Genomic DNA, 19112 nt, shown 5'->3' with positions numbered 1-19112 from the left:
TACACTATGCTGCACTGTTGAATCTAATATTTTCTTTTACCCTAAAAGTAAGAGTCATTTAAACTCTTGGCATTGGAGGTTTAGTATACTTACGTCAACGTCCGAACACACTTAGCAGAATCTCTGATGTCCCACACCTTGATATAGGAGGTCGAGACTGTGAAGACCAGGCTAGTGTAGTTGCAATACTTTATAGAAACAACATTATTTGGATGACCCCCCAGAGACATAATCTCTTGTCCAGTTACCAGATTCCAGACTTTACAGGTACGATCTAAATAAAGGCAAGCAAAAAGAGGAAAAAAATTTAAAAAAAAATTAAACAAACAAAAAAACACCAAAGAAATACCACCAAAATCATGTGTTTCTAGAACTCAATTAATAAAAAAAAATCCATATGTTAATTTGCACTCATACATAACCCTCCATTTTGGTAGGCACTTTTAAAAACCTATTTAATTAATCTGTTTTTGTAGAGTACACAGGGGCATATCTACCATCATCAAAACTAAGCAAGATTAATCATTAAATGTCATGTTGAGGATGTGCATATTAGCTCCTATAACATTTTAAAAGCATAAAATCCCATGTCAACCCCAAACCATCAAACAGTTTGGAGGCTGTAAAGTTTGGATGATGACAGATCAAGAGTACTACTCAATTTTTAATTCAAGGATTCTTCATCAAGAACATAGTTCAGGAGGGGCTTTGAGCCTCGGCATGACAGGTCTGACTGCCACAATAAAATTACAAAGGTGAGAAGTGATCCAAACAATTTGGTGCCTCTGAAAATCCCAGCATTAAGTGCTTTAGTCACAGTTTTCATTCAGGAGCAAAGGAATTTAAATACTGCAACCTTTTGTGTACTAAAGGCCCAGGTGCCTAGAAGTTTTCAAAACTTTTGTAACACAAATGGAGCCCACACAGGAAATTCTCCTTGTTGTACCATGTCACTCCATATATTTTAGAAGTTCATTTTTACTGGAAGTAGTATTGGGAGGATGAAGAGAAAACTTTGTGTAGGCAGTGTTCATAAGAGTATGAAGAAGGTAAGTATACCAAAACTCATCAGCCACTTTAAAAATGCCAACTATCAAGACCACAGCCCAATATCCGCAACGCACCTGAAAACTTACTGACATTCCTGAATTGTCACTGTCTGCTAGCGTTATGGCTGTCAGTGAGCTAAGGCTTTCTGCTTCAGCAACAATTTCCAAAAGATTTAGCTTTAATTATACTGCCGTCTACACTCTTGTACTCTTGAATACAAGTACACTTCGTAAAGTTTTCCCCTCCTAAAATACATACATACAGGAAAAATTCTTCCATAAACAGAAACTTAAAATATGTCCTGTTTCGCACTTGCACAAATGCTAAAACATTGGCTTAAAACTTATTAGACCGAAAGTTTGCCAATTCACTGTAAGAACATGTTTTGGTATTTTTAGCAGCCAGGTATCAGAATGTCCATGGAAACCATACCTTTCTTCCAAAACCCTATTTCTACCAGCTTGAAGAGTTCATAGAGCAGCTGCACCATCCAGTAGGGATTTTATTGACTACTAGGTCTAGTCCCTCCTACAATAGCCATACAACTCTTACACCCACAAGGGACAGGACAAGGTGCACAGGGGAAACAGAAAATGGCCCTAGCTCTGGTCAAAGAATCAACTATGGCAGGAAGAATCTATTCAAACTCGGTAGGTAGCACAGCCAAAGATGTGCTAATTTCCATCTCTACCCCTACGCTGAGGCTATTTGCACTGCACGTCACGTGTGCACATGTTACCATAATTCGTTCCATCATATCACTCAACAAAAGTGAATGTTGTTCTTGAGATTTACTTTTTCCACTACAAATAAAAAGCCAAATACTAGCCATTGGAATTAAAAGCCTGTAGACAGTTAATATAAATCCTTCTTCAGCTTATGTTGCAAAATGGATCCTCACAATTTTCCAGTGTGTTTATGGCACTAAGCACAAACTGAGAATTTCACAATACCCCAAGATGTCAAAGCAGTCTCTGTAGGCAGCACAGATGCATGAAGCTTTCCTAACCTTTAGATCCAGTGAAGAGAAGATCATCAGTTGCATCAACACAAAGTACAGCCTTGGCATGTCCTTCAGCTGTATAGATACACTGAAGTGGGGATGATCTGATGCATTTTGAAGCAGGGAATGGGTTAATTATCCCCCTAAATAAAAAAGAGAATGTGAGTTGGGCATAGTAATAGACACAAATCAAATTAGTTTACTTAAATGTAGGGAAAAAGCTAATCTAATTTTCCTACATGGGCAGAACAGCTGAATGCCCTTCATAAGCTATATAAGGATTTTTACTGTTTAGCTTCAACAATTGTTAGCTCTGGACTATCAGTTAAAGGAAATCATAAACAAAACCGAACAAATGAAAAAGACAAGATGCTGAGTATTTGATATATGGGAAAGTCTACATAATGCTAAAAAAACCAGGATGCTTAAAGCTCCTGGATTCATAGGACCAACCTTAAAACTGCAAATTGCATAAAGACATCTTAGTCTAAATGGCACGTCTGAAAAACAGAGCAAGTGTAGTGTACGCTGCCAATTCCAAACCCAGCAGGCATTTCACATTAACTGCCTTCTACAGGCAGGCTTGGAGAACTGCTGCTAACTCGAGTGCCTGAGGAAGGTTCCTACTGCAGCCTGTACCCAACACCACACTGGTACTCAAACGGCTAAAAGGACTATGGTTGGACTACAGATACCCCAGAGGAATCTTCCTGGGGATTTGTAGCTACTTCTGTGGTGATGCCAAAAGACTAACTCAGCCTGAAAAAAAATAAAAAAAAAAAAATCACAGTTCATCACCAGACAAAAATTATTAGCAGACTAAAATCCCATGCATACAACTGCACACACACGTGAACCCTATTGACTTCTGTGAAGTGTAGAAAAGCCTCAGAATAATGCCCACAAACGTGCAGCACAATGCTGTGACCTGACCAGCTTGCAGCTAAGACTCACTGTCATGCTTTTCTGGGTATTACACATGTAACTGTGAGAAAAAGGAACTAAGCCATAGTCCTATCTCACAAAAAAGAGTGTCAGATGCTTTAGGAAAATGTAAAAATTCCATAATATTGCCCAGAAGCTTGCTACAAGAACGAAAAAGTCCTTCCTGATACTATCTAACATTGTGACAATTATCTGTTTTTTCTAGTACAGTCTTTGAAAGTATTATTTTATACATTTTTACTGCTCAGGACATCTTCATTCATATAATTCATTACTCCTCCACAATCTTTTTATAGGTTTTACTAATATTAATATAGCCTTAAATTGTTTGACATTAACTTCCTCATTTTGGAAAGGCATTCACCTTTCAATAGACACCTTTTTATGTTTTCAAGAACACAGGAAGAATTTACTGTATTATTATTATTATTAATTTAGGTCTCTATGCTTTTGTTTTCTAACACCACACAAAATTGATATGGTTTTCTCTGCAGTATTCCCCAGTGGATCGTGTTGTCTCTAGCCTGACTTATTCCTACTGCTGTTCTCACCCACTCTTTCCCTTGACAAGCCGTGTAAAACACATATCCTGGAGCTATTTATCTACCTAAGTGCAGTGCTCTGAAATCTACAGACAAAAATGCTACAACTGCTACAATGACCAGACAAAGCCAACATCACACTATCATTAGCCCTTTGACTGCCCTTCTCTTGATAAACTAATTTTTCACTGAGTACCAAAATCCTAAGCCCCATTTTATGAATGCAAGTGGGGACATTTCTTTCATCTCTTAAGCCACTGTGCATTCTGTCAGAAACTTAATAAAAAGTCTACTCATTTTTATTTACACTGGGATTTAATTTTTAGTAACCAAAGCATAGAACTCAACAAGAAAAACAAAAAGAGAAAAGCATATAAAACCTAAGAAAATGTCTGTTCCTCATTTTTTAAAGAAAGAAAGAAAAAATATGTATAAGGAAAGGTTTATATCATACTTCATTTAAAAAGAAAAAACCTGACATGCTCAACGATGACAAAGAACACCCTAAAAAACGAGAGGGGGAGACATGCTTGACCAAAATTTCAGATTTTTAAACTTCTGGCAAAAACAAAAGAGATACAGTGCAGAAGTATCAGGAAAATTCATGCAGCAAAATGAAATTTCCTAAGAACTGGAATAACTTCAGTGAGAGATGCCAAGAAAACAGAAAAGAGAGAGTACCTGTGTACCTCCGACAGAGAGGAATCACTTTCATCAGACCTACAATCAACAGTGATGGAATTGTGAGGAGAAAGAATATAGGTATCAGCAAAGTAAAGCCTCCATATGAGAAGAACAAACAGCATGGCCAATTCAGAAAAGCAATGCAAATCCACATACAGTGTGCAGCATTGCTCAGGGTATACCTTAAAACCGTGATAATATTGGGGGGGGAGCAGAATAATAATCTTAAAATAGCCCTTTCAGCAGTAAGTTACATTGGTAGACTGTCTCAGCCCAAGAAGCTGCCTAACACCAGCTGAGCCATTTCTTACTTCCCAAACATTTTCTTACAGTAAAGGCAACAAAGTAAAAGGAGAGGATGGATGCATCATTTAACCTCTGTAACACAGTGCTTGTTGAAAATATGAAAAGGAAAAAAAGTGTTCTGAACATCAATACCTATTGTATAATATATATATAGTGTAAAAGAAACAGGTAAAATGTTAATTATAAAAATATAAGCATTAAGCATATTGATAGCCCACTAAGAACAGCAATTTACAAATGATCCTAAGTTCAAAATCCTTCACTTGTCATTTTCAAAAATGTTTAAAAATAAAAAAACCCAAGAAAACACGCAACAAGAAAAAAAATCTCACCCGCCCCCCCCCCGCCCCCCTGAGGTATGAACTTTTGCAGTATCTCTTAAGATGTCCTTCATTTTCAACTCAAATCGGATTCAGCAGTTTCAGTTTGACTTCAAAGTCAGTCCAGAGAAAACGAAAAGTGTTAGGTGGGAGTTAGCAATAAGATAAAGGTAACATAGCTGAGATAAAGAAGTTACAAGCACAGTTAAACTACCGAAAGCCTTGCAAGCTACTGCTCCATATGTAGTGACTCTGTAGACCACTGAAAAAAACCCCAAAGTTTTATAAAAAACAATAGTGTAAACAGACAAGAGCAATTTCTTGTCTTGCTACAGTCAGAACTAAAGGTTTATCCTAAGTTTGAGTTGCAGTTGATAAGCGTTGCATGGCACTAGTGTCAGTACTGAAACCTGCAATAAAGATTCTGCTCAAGTCAAGTCCACTGCAATTTGGAGCAAGGCTCCTACAGAAACAGATGCCTAACATGCCAGGAAACTGAGCTCTACTGCTTCTAAACAAGAATATCATCTGCTCCTCCAGATCACCTCCTAAAGTCAGTCTGTTCAATAATTTGGATACTCTCTCATGTGTTCTAGCCATTTCAACGTCCCATCCTCTGGGGTGCTGTTGTGACAGCACTTGGAGCAACGCTGGAGTAACCGAATAACTGTCAAAAGAACTATTTCCTAAACTATCAGCTAAAACCTACTTTCAAGTGTAAACACGCGCACAAATACACATACATCTATGATTTCTACCATTCTTTTCTATTTTGGGTTTAAAACTACAAATACCAGACATAGCCTAGAAAACAGGAAACAAGGTTCAGCAGGAAATTGCTTTTCTTGAATTTTTACAATGGTTCCGTGAAGTTTAAAGTATTTTCTTTGAAAGCTACACGAAAACATGAGAAATGTCTCCTCCTGTCTAGCAGGAGAGGAGCAAAATATCTAACAGATACTACACTAAGTGCACTTTGCAATTCCCTGGTTGGGGGCTGAGGCTTCCCTCTGTGACTTACTTATCCTGCTGAACTGATGTGTTTCCCTGAGAAACAGTAAGACGACTAAAAACATTCATTTCATTACGGGGCCGGCTTGGTGGGGAAGTAGGAGGTGACAGACTAGGCTCTGGGGCTCCAGAATCTGAGCTACAAGAAAAAAAGAACATCTTCTTTAATAGGTTATGAATGGTTAGAGAAGTTAAATGCAACATGCCTCAAATGTTAGATGCTCTTTTCTTAAGCGAATAAATAAAATTATAAGGCTAGCTACAGATGTTTCCCAGAGAAGGTAATAAACTTAAGACTGCAAACTGCTGCAGAGTGCAAGGTAGCACAACGTTCAAATTTTACATGCTAACAGTGAAAGCTCCAGGCAGAAAACACATGTATGTAAAATGAAGAAATTGTTATAAAGCTGCATTTTATTAGAGAAATTGATGACTTCCATTTAAAAAAAAAAAAAAAAGTCATTTGCAAATGCTGCAGATGTTTGCTCAGGGCTCTGCTCCTGAGTTGTTTTGTACAAAAAATACCCTGGAAAAAACTCACATACAGAAGTTCAGCAGTGAATAATTTCGCTGCCAACAATAAAAACTGTCCTAGAATTAAAGAAATAGAAAAATACAGATTTATTTTTCAAGAAAATATACCCAAGGTTTAAATTATTTCAGAGAATATAAATTTGAAAGAATCTTACAGTTTTTGTTCTTTTGCCTTTGTCTTTTCCACTGCTTTCTCATAGGCTTTTCTCTTTGCTAAAGGTGAAGGCTCAGGTATCTTCTTCTCTGACAGAGATGGCTGTCTAGAACTAAAGCAAGAGGAATCATTATCTTACTTTAAGGCTCTTTACAGACTTGCTTTTCTTTCTTTCTCTTTCTTTTCTTGCTTTTCTTTCTTGCTTTCATTCTCCCACACAGATTTCAAACTGCAGAATGTGCTTAATCTATTATTGTCTCTCTTGAATCTATGGACTCTAAATTTGTTCTCGCATTTTAATATAAAAATACACCTAGTTTATCAACTTCCACAGTTCATCAACATATGAAGAGCCAGATACTGAATGTGCAAAGAAGATGTAGTAATTGAATAATAAAAAGGACCGACTAAAAGAAATACAGTAAAATATACATCTCAAATTAAGACCACAGAGAGGATGGAAGGTCTAAGACCTAAAATTTCAGATTCCACAAATTTAATTTACAACAGACCACTTACAGACGTGAAGAACAGAGAAATCACGAAGACCCTTACACATGAATTACACTTTGCATTAAACACATTCATGTTTCAATATCAAATTCAAAATTATGAACTGAGAAAAATTATTTCCCATTGTCCACTGTGACTATTATAACATTGCTTCTCTTTGTTCCTCCTTCAAAATGCAATATTAATGCTGACATCCAAATGTCATCATTTGACCACAGTCAGATTAAAAAAAAAAAAAGTAATCTGGATTGTCTCCACTCTTATGAACTCCTGTTTCTCACTAGCTGAGCAATCAAAAAAGCAACATTTACTTTGCTTTATCTTTTTTTTCTGTGTTTAGAAGTTGTTCTATGAATATAAGGACCAGAAACACTCACTAAAAGAGAGAAAGCAGATTCTGAAAGTGCTTTTGTGACACACACACACCTTTATTAAGCAGACAAAGTCCAGTCAGGCCACCTGCCTGACACTGCTACCAGCATCTTATCTCAGAGCTCTACAGGCTCTGGATCTACATCACTGCAAATTATCTACATGAGAAAAGCTGCAGCAGTTTCCCTGTGCTATATAAAATCCATCTGGAGACTGGCATACAGAATAACATGATTGACCAAGGAAAGCACAACCAAGAACAGCTACTTAAGTAGCTGAGATTGACTGTCTCAAGCGATCACATGTACCCTGAACAAGTCCTAATTAAAAGGTGAAGGTCCTACCTGTAGGACCTAGTGCCAAGAGTTGCTTGCAGACCCTAGGGTCCCTCCAGGGTCTTCACAAGACAGGACAAGGAGGACAAGTGATAACCTGTCTGGTTTTGCACAAGATCTTAGCAGATAGAGTACACAAAAAGAAGAGGAAGGTGGGTTCAATTCTCTCCTCAAGACCAGAGCACCCATTTCTCTGCAGGGCTTCCTTACCTCTAGGCATACTCTGCAAAGGACACAGAAAGAGGTGGAACAGGACAGACTCCCTCCCTCTCTTTACACTGGATCAGTATGCATTTGGGAATGCAAAAATTCTGGGGTCACAAGGCAAATCCTAGGATCAGCCCGATAGCTAGATGTTTCAGCAAGGATGACAAACTTGGTTATAGTCTCTGCTGCCATGGCTGCCTATGTGTCCACTGTGCAGCTACTAGATTAAATAACCACACCAGAAACTAGAACTCAAGCTCCTCTGCCTCACACCAGCATTCTGCATATTCAGATACGGAGCCAGCTCCCTCTTGTCCACTCTCTACCTGCCCCTTGAGTCTTCCATCTTTGACTCCGCAGGGGCACATTCTCAGAAGAAGGTGTAAAGAGCACGATCATATTATGAATTCTTTTTGAAAGCCTGGAAATGCAGGTATTATAAAAATGAATGAACTTTGTAAGCATAGATATAAAAAACAGGTGCATGATGTCAGTGACCTGAATGAAAAGGAGCAAGACACACACCTAATTACAGGTCTCCAGTGCCCTTTTAGATTTCCTAGGATATCAGGCATCTGAGTAGAGCTGGCACAAGACCTACAGGAGATCACTCTACTCTGAAGAGACTACTGTGGGTGAGTTGACCATATCAAAGGCCAACAGCACTAGCCACCCTTGTAAACAGAATTCCAACCAAACTAACTGTTGCCCACAGGCATTTAGGTGCCTCTCTGAATCACCACAGATCTGAGAAAACTGAGGAGTTTCCAGAGTGGAGCAGTCTGTACATATGCAGACACCTAAATTTGCACATAACCATATAATTAATTTCTGTTGCTTCCAGAGAATTGCATGCTCTGGATCACTGTTACTGCTTCAAATCCCTGAATGCTACTTAAAGTGGCACAAAGGAGATAATATTTACTGCAGATAAGACCACACTCTGCTCCCAAAGCATGTATTTTATTACAAGAGATATGATGGCACCACAGGCCCATATAGGAAGGCCAGATCACTCACAAAAAAACTTTTCTTCAACAATGACCAGCAAAAATAGCAATACTATAAAAACTATACTGAGTTCTGGTTTATGAAAAAGCATCTCAATTACAGTGAGAAAGTCACTGCAGACTGATTATAGGAATTTTTGATCACTTATTTGCTAAAACATGATCAATAACAAACCAAAATATACGTGGGGTCTACTGCTGATTGAATTGATTTACTGATAGTGCGTAACTAATGCTCACAGAATGCAGTTTTGGGAAAATCCTGTTTTGCCTCGTTGCTGGCTCACTTTCATAAATGGATACGTTCTACAAGATGGAGTGAGGCAAAAGATGGTATTACCTGAGTCTTGGATGTCAGGTCATAACACTTGATGATTTAAATCTTGATGCTTCAAAAGTCTCTAGTGATCTCACACTAACTGCTGAAACAAGTGGGTTTCTCCACCTATCCTCACCCCCAAGAGCATTCTTTCCAAGCAGATTCTACTTGTAAAATGCACTGAAGCCATCAGCATGGGTTAATAATTGCTGTCAGCAGTGTTTTACTGTTCATGACTGCCACCTCAAGCACATGCTAGAAATCCATAGTAAAAATAATACTAATTGCAAGTGTGCATTAGATGGAGACTGCTGTAAAAATATTATGCAAATAGGACAGACAGATAGTAAAAGATGCATAATTCCAGGATCTGTAACATGAAGATAGCTATGGGACACAGTTTTTCTTTATCACTGAATGTGGCAAGCGCACTCAGTTTACGCATGAGTTTGTGCAACATAGAGCTAGGACCTAAAAACCCATGAAAAGGGTTTCTGGCAGTGAATGGCTGATAGCCAATGGTGATATTGGTAGATATAAAAAGAACAGCAAGAGGCAGGAGAAAAAAAGAGAGTGCATGTGGGACACCTGCTGGCCCCCCCAAAAAAAGACAAAAATAATATTTTTAGTTATATTTGGCATCAAGTAATAATTTCAATTAGTAAAACTGTTCTGCAGGTAAGTACGACCTGCAAATAGAAAGGATTTTTGAGGATTCGTAATATCCAATGTGTTTCTGTCAACTTTACACTTGTACACTCTATTGTATAGACCTCTTCATTTTAAGTATGGTCCACACAAGATAACTCACAGAAAGATTTTACCTAATAGTTAGGACCATATACACATATTATATGTTATATAAAGATTTTGGGGTGTGGGTTTTTTTTTTCTCTCTGCTGTTCTAAGCAGATTCTCACTATCTCCCTAGGATGTGTACTTCCCATAGCACTAAAGCAGCAAAGTATCCAAGGTACTAGATGCATTTTTCCCATTACTTAGAAACAAGGCTACAATAAAACTTTACTACGACAAAGCAACTTATCAGAACTTACAACAGTGCATTTATACTTTCTAGAGTGGTGATGGTAGAAAAGAAGGAGGAGCTTTGTCAGTATTATTTAGTAAGCTTCAAGTCTATCAACCTCCTTTGTAAAGTTAAAATAACAGATTACAAGAAATTGGCAACATGCATTTTTTTAAAAGCAAAGGATAATTAGTACAGCATGGCCAAACTTACATGCTGCCTATCTTAGAAGGTAAGCCAGATGGTGGGGGAATAAACTCTCTGTCCCTAGCAGAAATATCATTTGTATCAGCCACCATCCCACTTTCTTGGGTTTCTGGCAAAGTAGAGTCTGCAGCACTAATGTCAGAGACTAAATCGCTGCTGTCTGCATACAGCAATTCCATCTGGGTAGTGGTCCTCCGGCGGGCCTGAAGACAAATAAAAACCAAGTTGTGACTTAAACATTTTGTGGTACATGTCAAAAGTGCTTATCAGCTGGTAATTAGCATCCCCCTCAATTCACTTGGCAACTGCCTTTGGAAACTAAATCAAGGAGCTCTCCTCTACTCTTTGGCAATGATTTCAGAGGAGGCAAGTCAAATTCAACAGCATGAAACACTGATTTGACAACTGGTTTCCAGGGATATCCTTTCAACCAGCTACAAGTGCCTGTCAATACTACAGGAGTACAATATTATTCTCCTAAGGTTTAGCCAAATGAAATGTTATAAAGCAGAGATGAATAAAGCAAAGTGTGAATTTAAATAGCTACAATTATACTGGTATGACTTCTTACACTGATACTTCTTGAATATAAAAACCTCTGCTTCTTGCTTAGTTTATGTCACTTCAAAAGTAGTTTAGGCCAACATGAATTAAGATTCACTCAGCATTTCCACAATTTGAAAACAACAGAAAACCTCATAAAGTAATCAAGCTTTATGCATCACAGTCATTCTTAAAAAAAACTGATCACACACGTTAGGTGTGATGATGCTGTGAAATTACGATCTATTCTTCAGGGAAAGAAACGTCTCTGGGAAAGACAAAGGTCCAGTCTGAACAGAGTCATTACAAAAATGACATGTTTATTTTATGCCAACATTTTCAGACCAAACCCATTCAATCTACCTGCCCAAAGAGCTGCACACCAATGAATGCTACCAATAATGCAACAGCCATCCTAGGTATATTCCTCCAAAGCCAACTGCAGTTAGAAAAGTGGAGGCTAAGCTTCTATTTACTTTGCAAACTTGGTTTATGCTCCTGTGAGCACAGCAGCAAAAATCACAATCAGCACATGTCTCCAGTTCCCACTGCCATTAATATTAAACTGCAGTCTGGGTATATTCCTCTAATGCCAACTCTAATTAAGAGCCTGGAGGTCAAACTTTGATTTATTTTATAAACTTTACATTTCTATGACCACAGAAGCAAATCACAAACAGTAAGCATGTCCACAGTTACCACTGGCATTAACATTAAACTGCAGCCTAACTAATACTAACCTGCAAATCTACTCCAGTTTGAGTGTTAATAATTGGAAGAATGTATGTCTTTCTGAAACTGTAAACATTCAACCAGAAAATATTGAAAAAGTATATTTTTATCATTGCTTCTCAGAGAGGAGTATCAGACAGAAGCATTTTACATACAAATCACATGAACAGTATGTCAGTTCACCTTTTGCTTGTCTTTGTTCAGTAATGTCTCTAGAGCAAAGCAAGAGTATTCCCCAGAAGGTGCCATTAAAGTATGAATTATTATCATCATTGTACAGCCTACCTTACTTTTGGGTTTGACTTCACCGCAAAGCCTCAAAAGATCTGAAGATAATGAACTGAAAGAAAAATTGCATCACAGTTAGACAGAAAATAGTCATATTTTTGCAGAATGTGTATTGTTATTCAGTTCTTCTTTCTACTGAAATTGTGGGCAAAGTGGAATGAAACAATGTCAGAAGTATCTTCTAATGGATACATGATGCATTACAAAAAGAGGAAATGACAGTAATTTTTGTAGAATCAGATCCAATTACCGGTTAACAAAGATTGCTCACCTTCCTTCTGTCCCAGGACTATGCAATGGGGCATCCTCATCAGTACTATCTTCTAAATTTTCTAGAAAATTTCCAAAAGAATAACATTAGTCTGTCCATCTACAACAGGATGTGCAGGTTTTAAGTGCTATACAAAACAGCTCAGAATGTTGAATGTAGATGAACAGCATACGAAAGGCAGGGAATTTCAAAATATCTTGACTATTTGCTAGCCAGTTCCCATTGAATTTTCCTGGTATCTCTAAGTTGGGGTTTTTTTTTTCATATAATCTAAATAAATCATACACCTAGGCATACTGTGCTAAATGCAATCCTCTATTTATTGTAGCAGAGCAACAGGGATGACAGAGAACCAGAAATAAATTCTAGAAGGAAATCTGGAAGAAAGAAGATAAAGCAAAGCTAATTAACTGCAAGACATGGAAGAGACAGGATGTAAATCAATGGACAGTAAGGATGTCTCTTCCTCCTCTTTTTTTTATTTTATTTTCTTGCTCTAAGACAGAATCAGCCTGGTTATAATGAAAAAAAAAATATTGTATTTTTAACCAGCTAGCGAGCTGAGGCTCGGGCCCAGCTTATACAGAATGGCACTATTTGGGCTGACAAGAAGCAAGCACTTTATTAGCATATAAATATTTAGGTTTCAAAACAGGATGATGCTACCATTTAAGACTTTAGAACTGCTTCCTAAAGAGATTAATTATATTGAAGTTAATGGTAAATTGGAGCATTTCAGTAGAAATGCTCCTCAAGTAAAATGGGTATACAAAGATGCTCACAAAAGACAAAACCAGCATGCATGTCACACACTAACACTGTCAAACATCAGATTAACATGTCTGCATGCAAACAGTGCAAAACATTAAGCTCAGACAACCAGTCCAGGGGTTATGTACAATCAATTCCAAACTATTGGGAAACCAAATCCCCTAACTTGCATATTACTCTAATACTACGTATTAAGCATAATTTAAGGACATAGGTAATACATTCCTACAAGTTCCTTTTTTTTTTTTTGAACATACTCATGAAATTCCATTACATCTCTTCTTTGTTATTAGAGATGCTTTAGGTTTATTTACTTAATTTCTGCAAGAAAGTAGATACCATTTGTAATGCATAGAACCAATATATTTGGTACCCATATTAAAATAAGTTTGTCCATGTATATGTTTTAAGTACAAGTTCATGCTTTGGAGAAAGGGAGGAAGGATTTATAGTTTCCAGTTGAATTATGAGAAGGAATGAAGGAATGAAGAAAAGGAAAATTCTGCCTTCTGGTGTATGCTATATCTAAAAATGTTTGCTGAAAAACTCAAAACCATACATCAATTGAGCACCAACATCAATAATGCACTTCAGAGGTACTCAACTGCTGTATTAGTTTTAGCAATGTAACCTTAACTATCAGAAACAGAACAATATTATAAAGAAAGCAGGGTCACAGGAATAGCAGTCTGAACTTTCTTTTTTGTTCCATCCTGGATTTGAGTCCACATTAAATCTTTTCTATATGCATTATTATTCTATGTCTTCTGCAGAAGAGGGGATCTGGAGTACTACTCCTTCCAGCAAGGCACAAAAGCAGTGTCAGTAAAATAAATGCTTTTTTTTTAAAGATAAGATTCATATTAGGGTGATGTGACTTCATCCCCTTCTCATAAAGAACTTTGGATGAGCTTTTACAGGTCACAAAGTAGAAAGCGTGAGATGGCCACAAAAGATGGGATTTTATTTGTAAGCTCACACTTATGTGACCTGATATGTATTGATGTTTTCCTTCAGTTTGTCTGCAATTCAGCACAGGAAGGCTGCAGGAAGCCCCCAGGTAGAAACCAGCACACAGAATCAACAAAAAGAAATGAAGAAGAGCAAGATTCTGCAAGAAGTTCTGAACAAGAAGAGATGAAAGGAACAATAAAATTAGTAAAGGCAGTACTGCTTGCAAGGAGCAGCAGAGATGACTGCTAATAAATCAGTGATTGAAGAACAGTGGAGAGGTTTTCTGATGACTTGTCTTCATCCTCACACAGAGGCAACTGGACAGTACCAGTACAGTGCAGTACACCAGCACAGTTCATCCAGAGGAGATGACGTTTGACCAGCCCTCTTAAGATCTGCACCTACATGGCTGTGAGTCACATCCATGAACATCCAGGTGTCACAGGTGAGAAGGAAAAGCAACTCCTACAATTCTTCAGAAAGGAGTCACTCCAGCAACACTTCAGGATTCAACTTTGTGGTCATGTTAACTTTTCATAAGAGTAGATGGGATAGTGAATGGCAGCTAGTTCATCCAAAGTAGGTGCACATTCAAAACCCATTCTGAGGGTCAAAACCCAAACTTGTGTTGTGCTTTGCTGCAGACTGAACCCTTTTCTCAAGTCTATGCTTGAATGCAGGTGCCCAACTACACTGGGGAATGCCCGAAGTTCTTCAAGCCAAGTACGTTCAAATGACTAAGAACTTTTGAAGATATCAAAGCTGAAAGTAGACATCAAGGGAGTGGTTCACAAGCAGCTGATGACAAGCACCCTGGAGGTGCCATCCCTCTGCTTGGGATGAGGTTGGCTGGGTACTGCTGCTGAGCTGCTAGGCAGCCTGGTGAAGTTGGTCTCGGGACCAGCTGCCCCCCACACTTCCACCCCTGGGAATCACATCAGGTTACCAGGGAGCCCCTGCACCCACAAAGTCCTTGCTGACCAGCTGGCAGGCCCAGCCTCGAAGCCTCACTACAATGGCATTTGAACTCCTTGCAGATCAAAAGGTTTAGCCACTAATGGTTTACAACACACAGACTATCAACAGTTTGGATTTCAGTGTGGACTGAGGTTAGCGTGGCATATTCAGCCAAGGTACACCCACAGCAAAGTCTTCTTCCTATAAAGTGTTAACACAGTCCTGAGTGGCTTAGGCATTTTAAAAGCCCGTTCATGCGTGCAAAGTGTTAAAAAGCTTCTTTAATGAGATGTATTCTACAAAATTTGTCACAACAGAGCTCCTGTTTCAATGCATTTAACAAGTCTCTTTTCACTGCTCCAGATGCTGTTAATAAGTAAAAACCTGTCCAGAGCTAAACAAAATGCAATTCTAACTTCCCGGCTGGAGAAGCGTTGCTCTCACTCCAACAGGGGTGAACACATGCACGTGCACACGCATCGAGGGTCTAGTTTAGATACACTATGATATTAATAACCACTGAGGTTCCTGAATAACTACTGGCCGTATGCAGCAAGATGCCATGGCACAGATCTTCAGTGTCACCTGTCAGGAAGCTGGCAAAGTTCTCACCAGTTTACACCAGGTGATGATCTATAAAATTCAGGCAGTCCTGTGCTTTTGGAATGTATCCAATGCCTATGCAAACTAGCACAGGACAGCATAATAGGATAACAAGTAACACAAGGCGATACAAAAGGAATTGTTACTGACATCAGGAATATTTTTTCAGGTTTCAAACATAGCTGATTTTGTGGCTAGGAGCAAAGGAGGGGAGAAAAGCGTCATTTATTTGGGAATCATTTAAAAGCAACAACAAAAGACTCATCTCCTCAAAATCAGTGAAGTCAGTAACTAAACCCAATTGAAAAAAGTGAGATATAATCTGCATTCTGTAAAATATTTACATAACAAAATAAGCTATCTGCAAAAGGTTAAAGTAACCTGCATCTTAGGAATTACTTTTTTTCAGACTTAAAAAGATGAGCAGAATTTGTCACAACTACAGCAGCAGTATATCATGAAATAGCTTTATGTAGTCTGAACATAATATAGGGTCGTAAGCAGTAAGTCATAAATTTGAAATACTGCTTACTGCATTCACTTTTATCTGACAAACCTAACATGAGGGCTATGGGTGGGTTCAGAAAGAAAGAAATGCTCTGATAATGAGTAGATTTACAGAATGCTTCATGCAAACTTCACGAACTCACAAATTCTAAGATGCACCAGAGTTAGTGAACATGAATGAATTAGTAACTCATGCAGCTGTACAGTACACAGAAAGCTAAACATACTTACCCAACGGTATGCTATCTAGGTCTGTGTAAATAACAGCAACAAGGAAACAAAAGCAACACTCCAATCAAAAACATATCCATTTATAAAAAGAAATAAAACAAAAGTACCCAAATGTATTCTAAATTTTTCTAAATATCATCTCATGAGAAATAGAATAGATGCCGTAACAGACATATGATGCCACTTTCAAAATCACTAACATATGGGGATTGAACAGGGTTGCATATTTAGAATTTCACATCCAGAAGTTAAAATCATACCAAATTGTAATTGCATAGTCTTTTGTAAAAATAACAAGCAGATTATTTGAATTTAAAAAGTCTCAATAATAAAAAAACTTCTTTATTTTTAACATTTCACTGCCGAGGGGACATACTTAAAAATTACATACATGCACATCAATTGTGAAATAGAGTTTAAGATGTTAAAATACAGCATCTATTCAGAAAAGAAATAGCCTAGAATGCCCAGTACAGCATGCATGAAAGGCAAACATGACATGCAGCTGACTATTCAGAATACAAGATGATAAAATTACCTTGCAAAGCATGACCCAGCAAAGCATCAAGTTCAGGATTTAACTCAGCTTTTTCTTTTAGCATATGAAACAGCAGTTGGTTTTGAGTAGCACTAGTAATTTCAGTCTGCTTAAGGCGTCCTTCAAGAACTTTAATCTGAGCTTCTTTCTGAGCTGCTTGGAGACCCTAGGGGAGAGAGAGGGAGGACAGAGAGAGAGAGGAGAGAGATGACAAAAGCATTATCACAACTCTTGTTACGAAACAAGAATTGCCAAAACTTTAAAAGCTACAAACAATGTGTACATTGTAACCTTCCTCTCACATCCTAAAAATCAGGTGTGAACCTGAAATTTTTAATTTTTTTTTAATTTATTTTAAATGGACTCATTAAGCATTCATTTAACTTGTGTTCCTCAGACTCTGCCTTGAAAACATGCAACTAGTAGCTAAGTTGGATGTGACTCCCAAATACAATTCATAGATTCTTTGCATTTAAGAGTAGCAAGCATCTGAAAAATCAACACCTCCATTTTTCACAAATAAGTACTATTTTTGGGTTTTTTAATTATTACCTGTGATACTTTATAACAAACATCAGGAAAAAAAAAAAAAAACACACAAAGAACCAAAAAACAAGCTCACACCAACCCCAGAACAGTAATCTTTCCTGCAGAATCACTCAGTGAACTTTCAACTTCTGCTGAAACATCTCATGGCCTAACTTAAGGGAGAATCCATTCTAAGGGAGCTTCCCTAGACCCATGGATTAGCAGGAATTAGTTGCAGAAAATGTAGCCAATTAAATTTACAGAAAATTGTTTCCAAATAGAAGAAACAGTAGGGGAAAATGAAGGTACATCTCAAGGACTTCTCAAGGACTTGTAGGATAACAGTGGACTGAGTGCTAGCACTTGAGAAAAGTGTAGTACTTTGGACTTACACATTAGATTCCAATTTTATCATGAACTAAAACAATGCATCAATAGAAACATCTTGCATTTGGAAACAAACAACAGAATAGACATCAAGCATGACAAATTTTGCATGAAAGTGTGCCTTCAGTTTTTTCTACATGATAATCACTTATCAGAAAGAGGAGAAACACCTTCTTATCATGATAAAAAACTCCATTATGTGGAGAAATTGTTAACCAAGTAAGTCACAAGCACTTCTCATATTAACTCTGCTGCAAGGAATCAGATATCCATTCAACCCACCCAAGGGCTGGGAAAAAAAAAAAAATCAAAAGACTGAATTTGCAGAAGCCACTGTGAGTGGGGGAATTTTCTTTTAAAAACAAACCAAAATAAACACCCAACAAAAAACCCAAACTTTTTTGATTACCTGCATAGCAATGAATCAAGAATGCAAAAAGAGAACAGAATTGGTGAGTGGAACTGACCCAAAACCCATTTCAATAGCCCTGAAATCTTTCATTTTATTCAATGACAATGAGTATGGCCTCCAAACAGAAAGAAAAGTAGCAGCAAGAGTATATGATACATGTGTGCACAGGGTTATAAACTGCCAAATACTGTTTTTGAAAGTACTACTCCCTAAGGCTTTCAGAAAAAGCCCGTCTTGCTCTACTCAAAAGTAGAAGTCTAACTAAAGTATGTCAGGCATCAATATATTTTAAAGGCTCATAATTTTTAAGGAAGTGGCTGAGCCAGTCTAAAAAAAAAACCTGAGCATTCTGCAGCTTGTTGAAAAACATAGAAGGACATTATTTATTTGATTATGAAAAGCTAGTGCTCTTATAAGAACAACATGAGGTAATTAATGAAGTAGGCTCTACTGGGGGTTGAAAAACAGGCAACAGAGTGAAGGGGACACAGGATCTCAAGGGCCTTCACACTGAGAACCAGTGTGACTCAGTAGCATTGACCAGCTTTGTTTTGTCTGGCTCACTTTCCACAGGTATAAAGACTAAGTAATGTGAATTTATGTCAGCACAGCTCTGTTCATGGTACGTGGCATAGTCCTAGCATATGCATGTTTCACTTAATGCCTTACCTTATTGATACCCATCGTGAGGAAGTGATCAAGCAAATATCGAGCTTCTGTCAGAGTGCACGCATTAATCACTGCTGTTACATCCAAGGTCTCTCCTTCTTCCTACATGTGCAACAACAACAGTCAGAAGGTGAAAAATACATTTTTAAATTATTTTTCTAAAATTCATTACAGTAGTCATA

At 37.7% G+C, this 19112-nt stretch overlaps 1 protein-coding gene across 7 annotated transcripts in view; it reads right to left on the bottom strand.

Moving 5' to 3' along the window:
- KIF21A (kinesin family member 21A) overlaps positions 1-19112 on the bottom strand; it is a 94641-nt gene that overhangs the window by 10816 nt on the left and 64713 nt on the right. For 2 of the 7 annotated variants that reach the window (XM_054849623.1, XM_054849640.1), the window contains 10 exons: positions 18931-19032; positions 16935-17100; positions 16397-16417; positions 12374-12434; positions 12100-12154; positions 10546-10742; positions 6551-6661; positions 4222-4260; positions 2060-2196; positions 94-274 (listed from right to left, as the gene is read on the bottom strand). In XM_054849623.1, the coding sequence (XP_054705598.1) occupies positions 94-274; positions 2060-2196; positions 4222-4260; positions 6551-6661; positions 10546-10742; positions 12100-12154; positions 12374-12434; positions 16397-16417; positions 16935-17100; positions 18931-19032 (1070 nt within the window). Of the gene's footprint in view, positions 1-93; positions 275-2059; positions 2197-4221; positions 4261-5871; positions 6001-6550; positions 6662-10545; positions 10743-12099; positions 12155-12373; positions 12435-16396; positions 16418-16934; positions 17101-18930; positions 19033-19112 lie in introns of all 7 variants that reach the window. The other 5 variants (XM_054849632.1, XM_054849657.1, XM_054849674.1 and 2 more) reach the window with 4 other exon arrangements.

Source organism: Grus americana, chromosome 1 (assembly GCF_028858705.1).
Source record: "Grus americana isolate bGruAme1 chromosome 1, bGruAme1.mat, whole genome shotgun sequence".
In the NCBI taxonomy this organism is placed as follows: domain Eukaryota; kingdom Metazoa; phylum Chordata; class Aves; order Gruiformes; family Gruidae; genus Grus; species Grus americana.
This window is presented reverse-complemented; position numbering and strand designations above follow the sequence as displayed.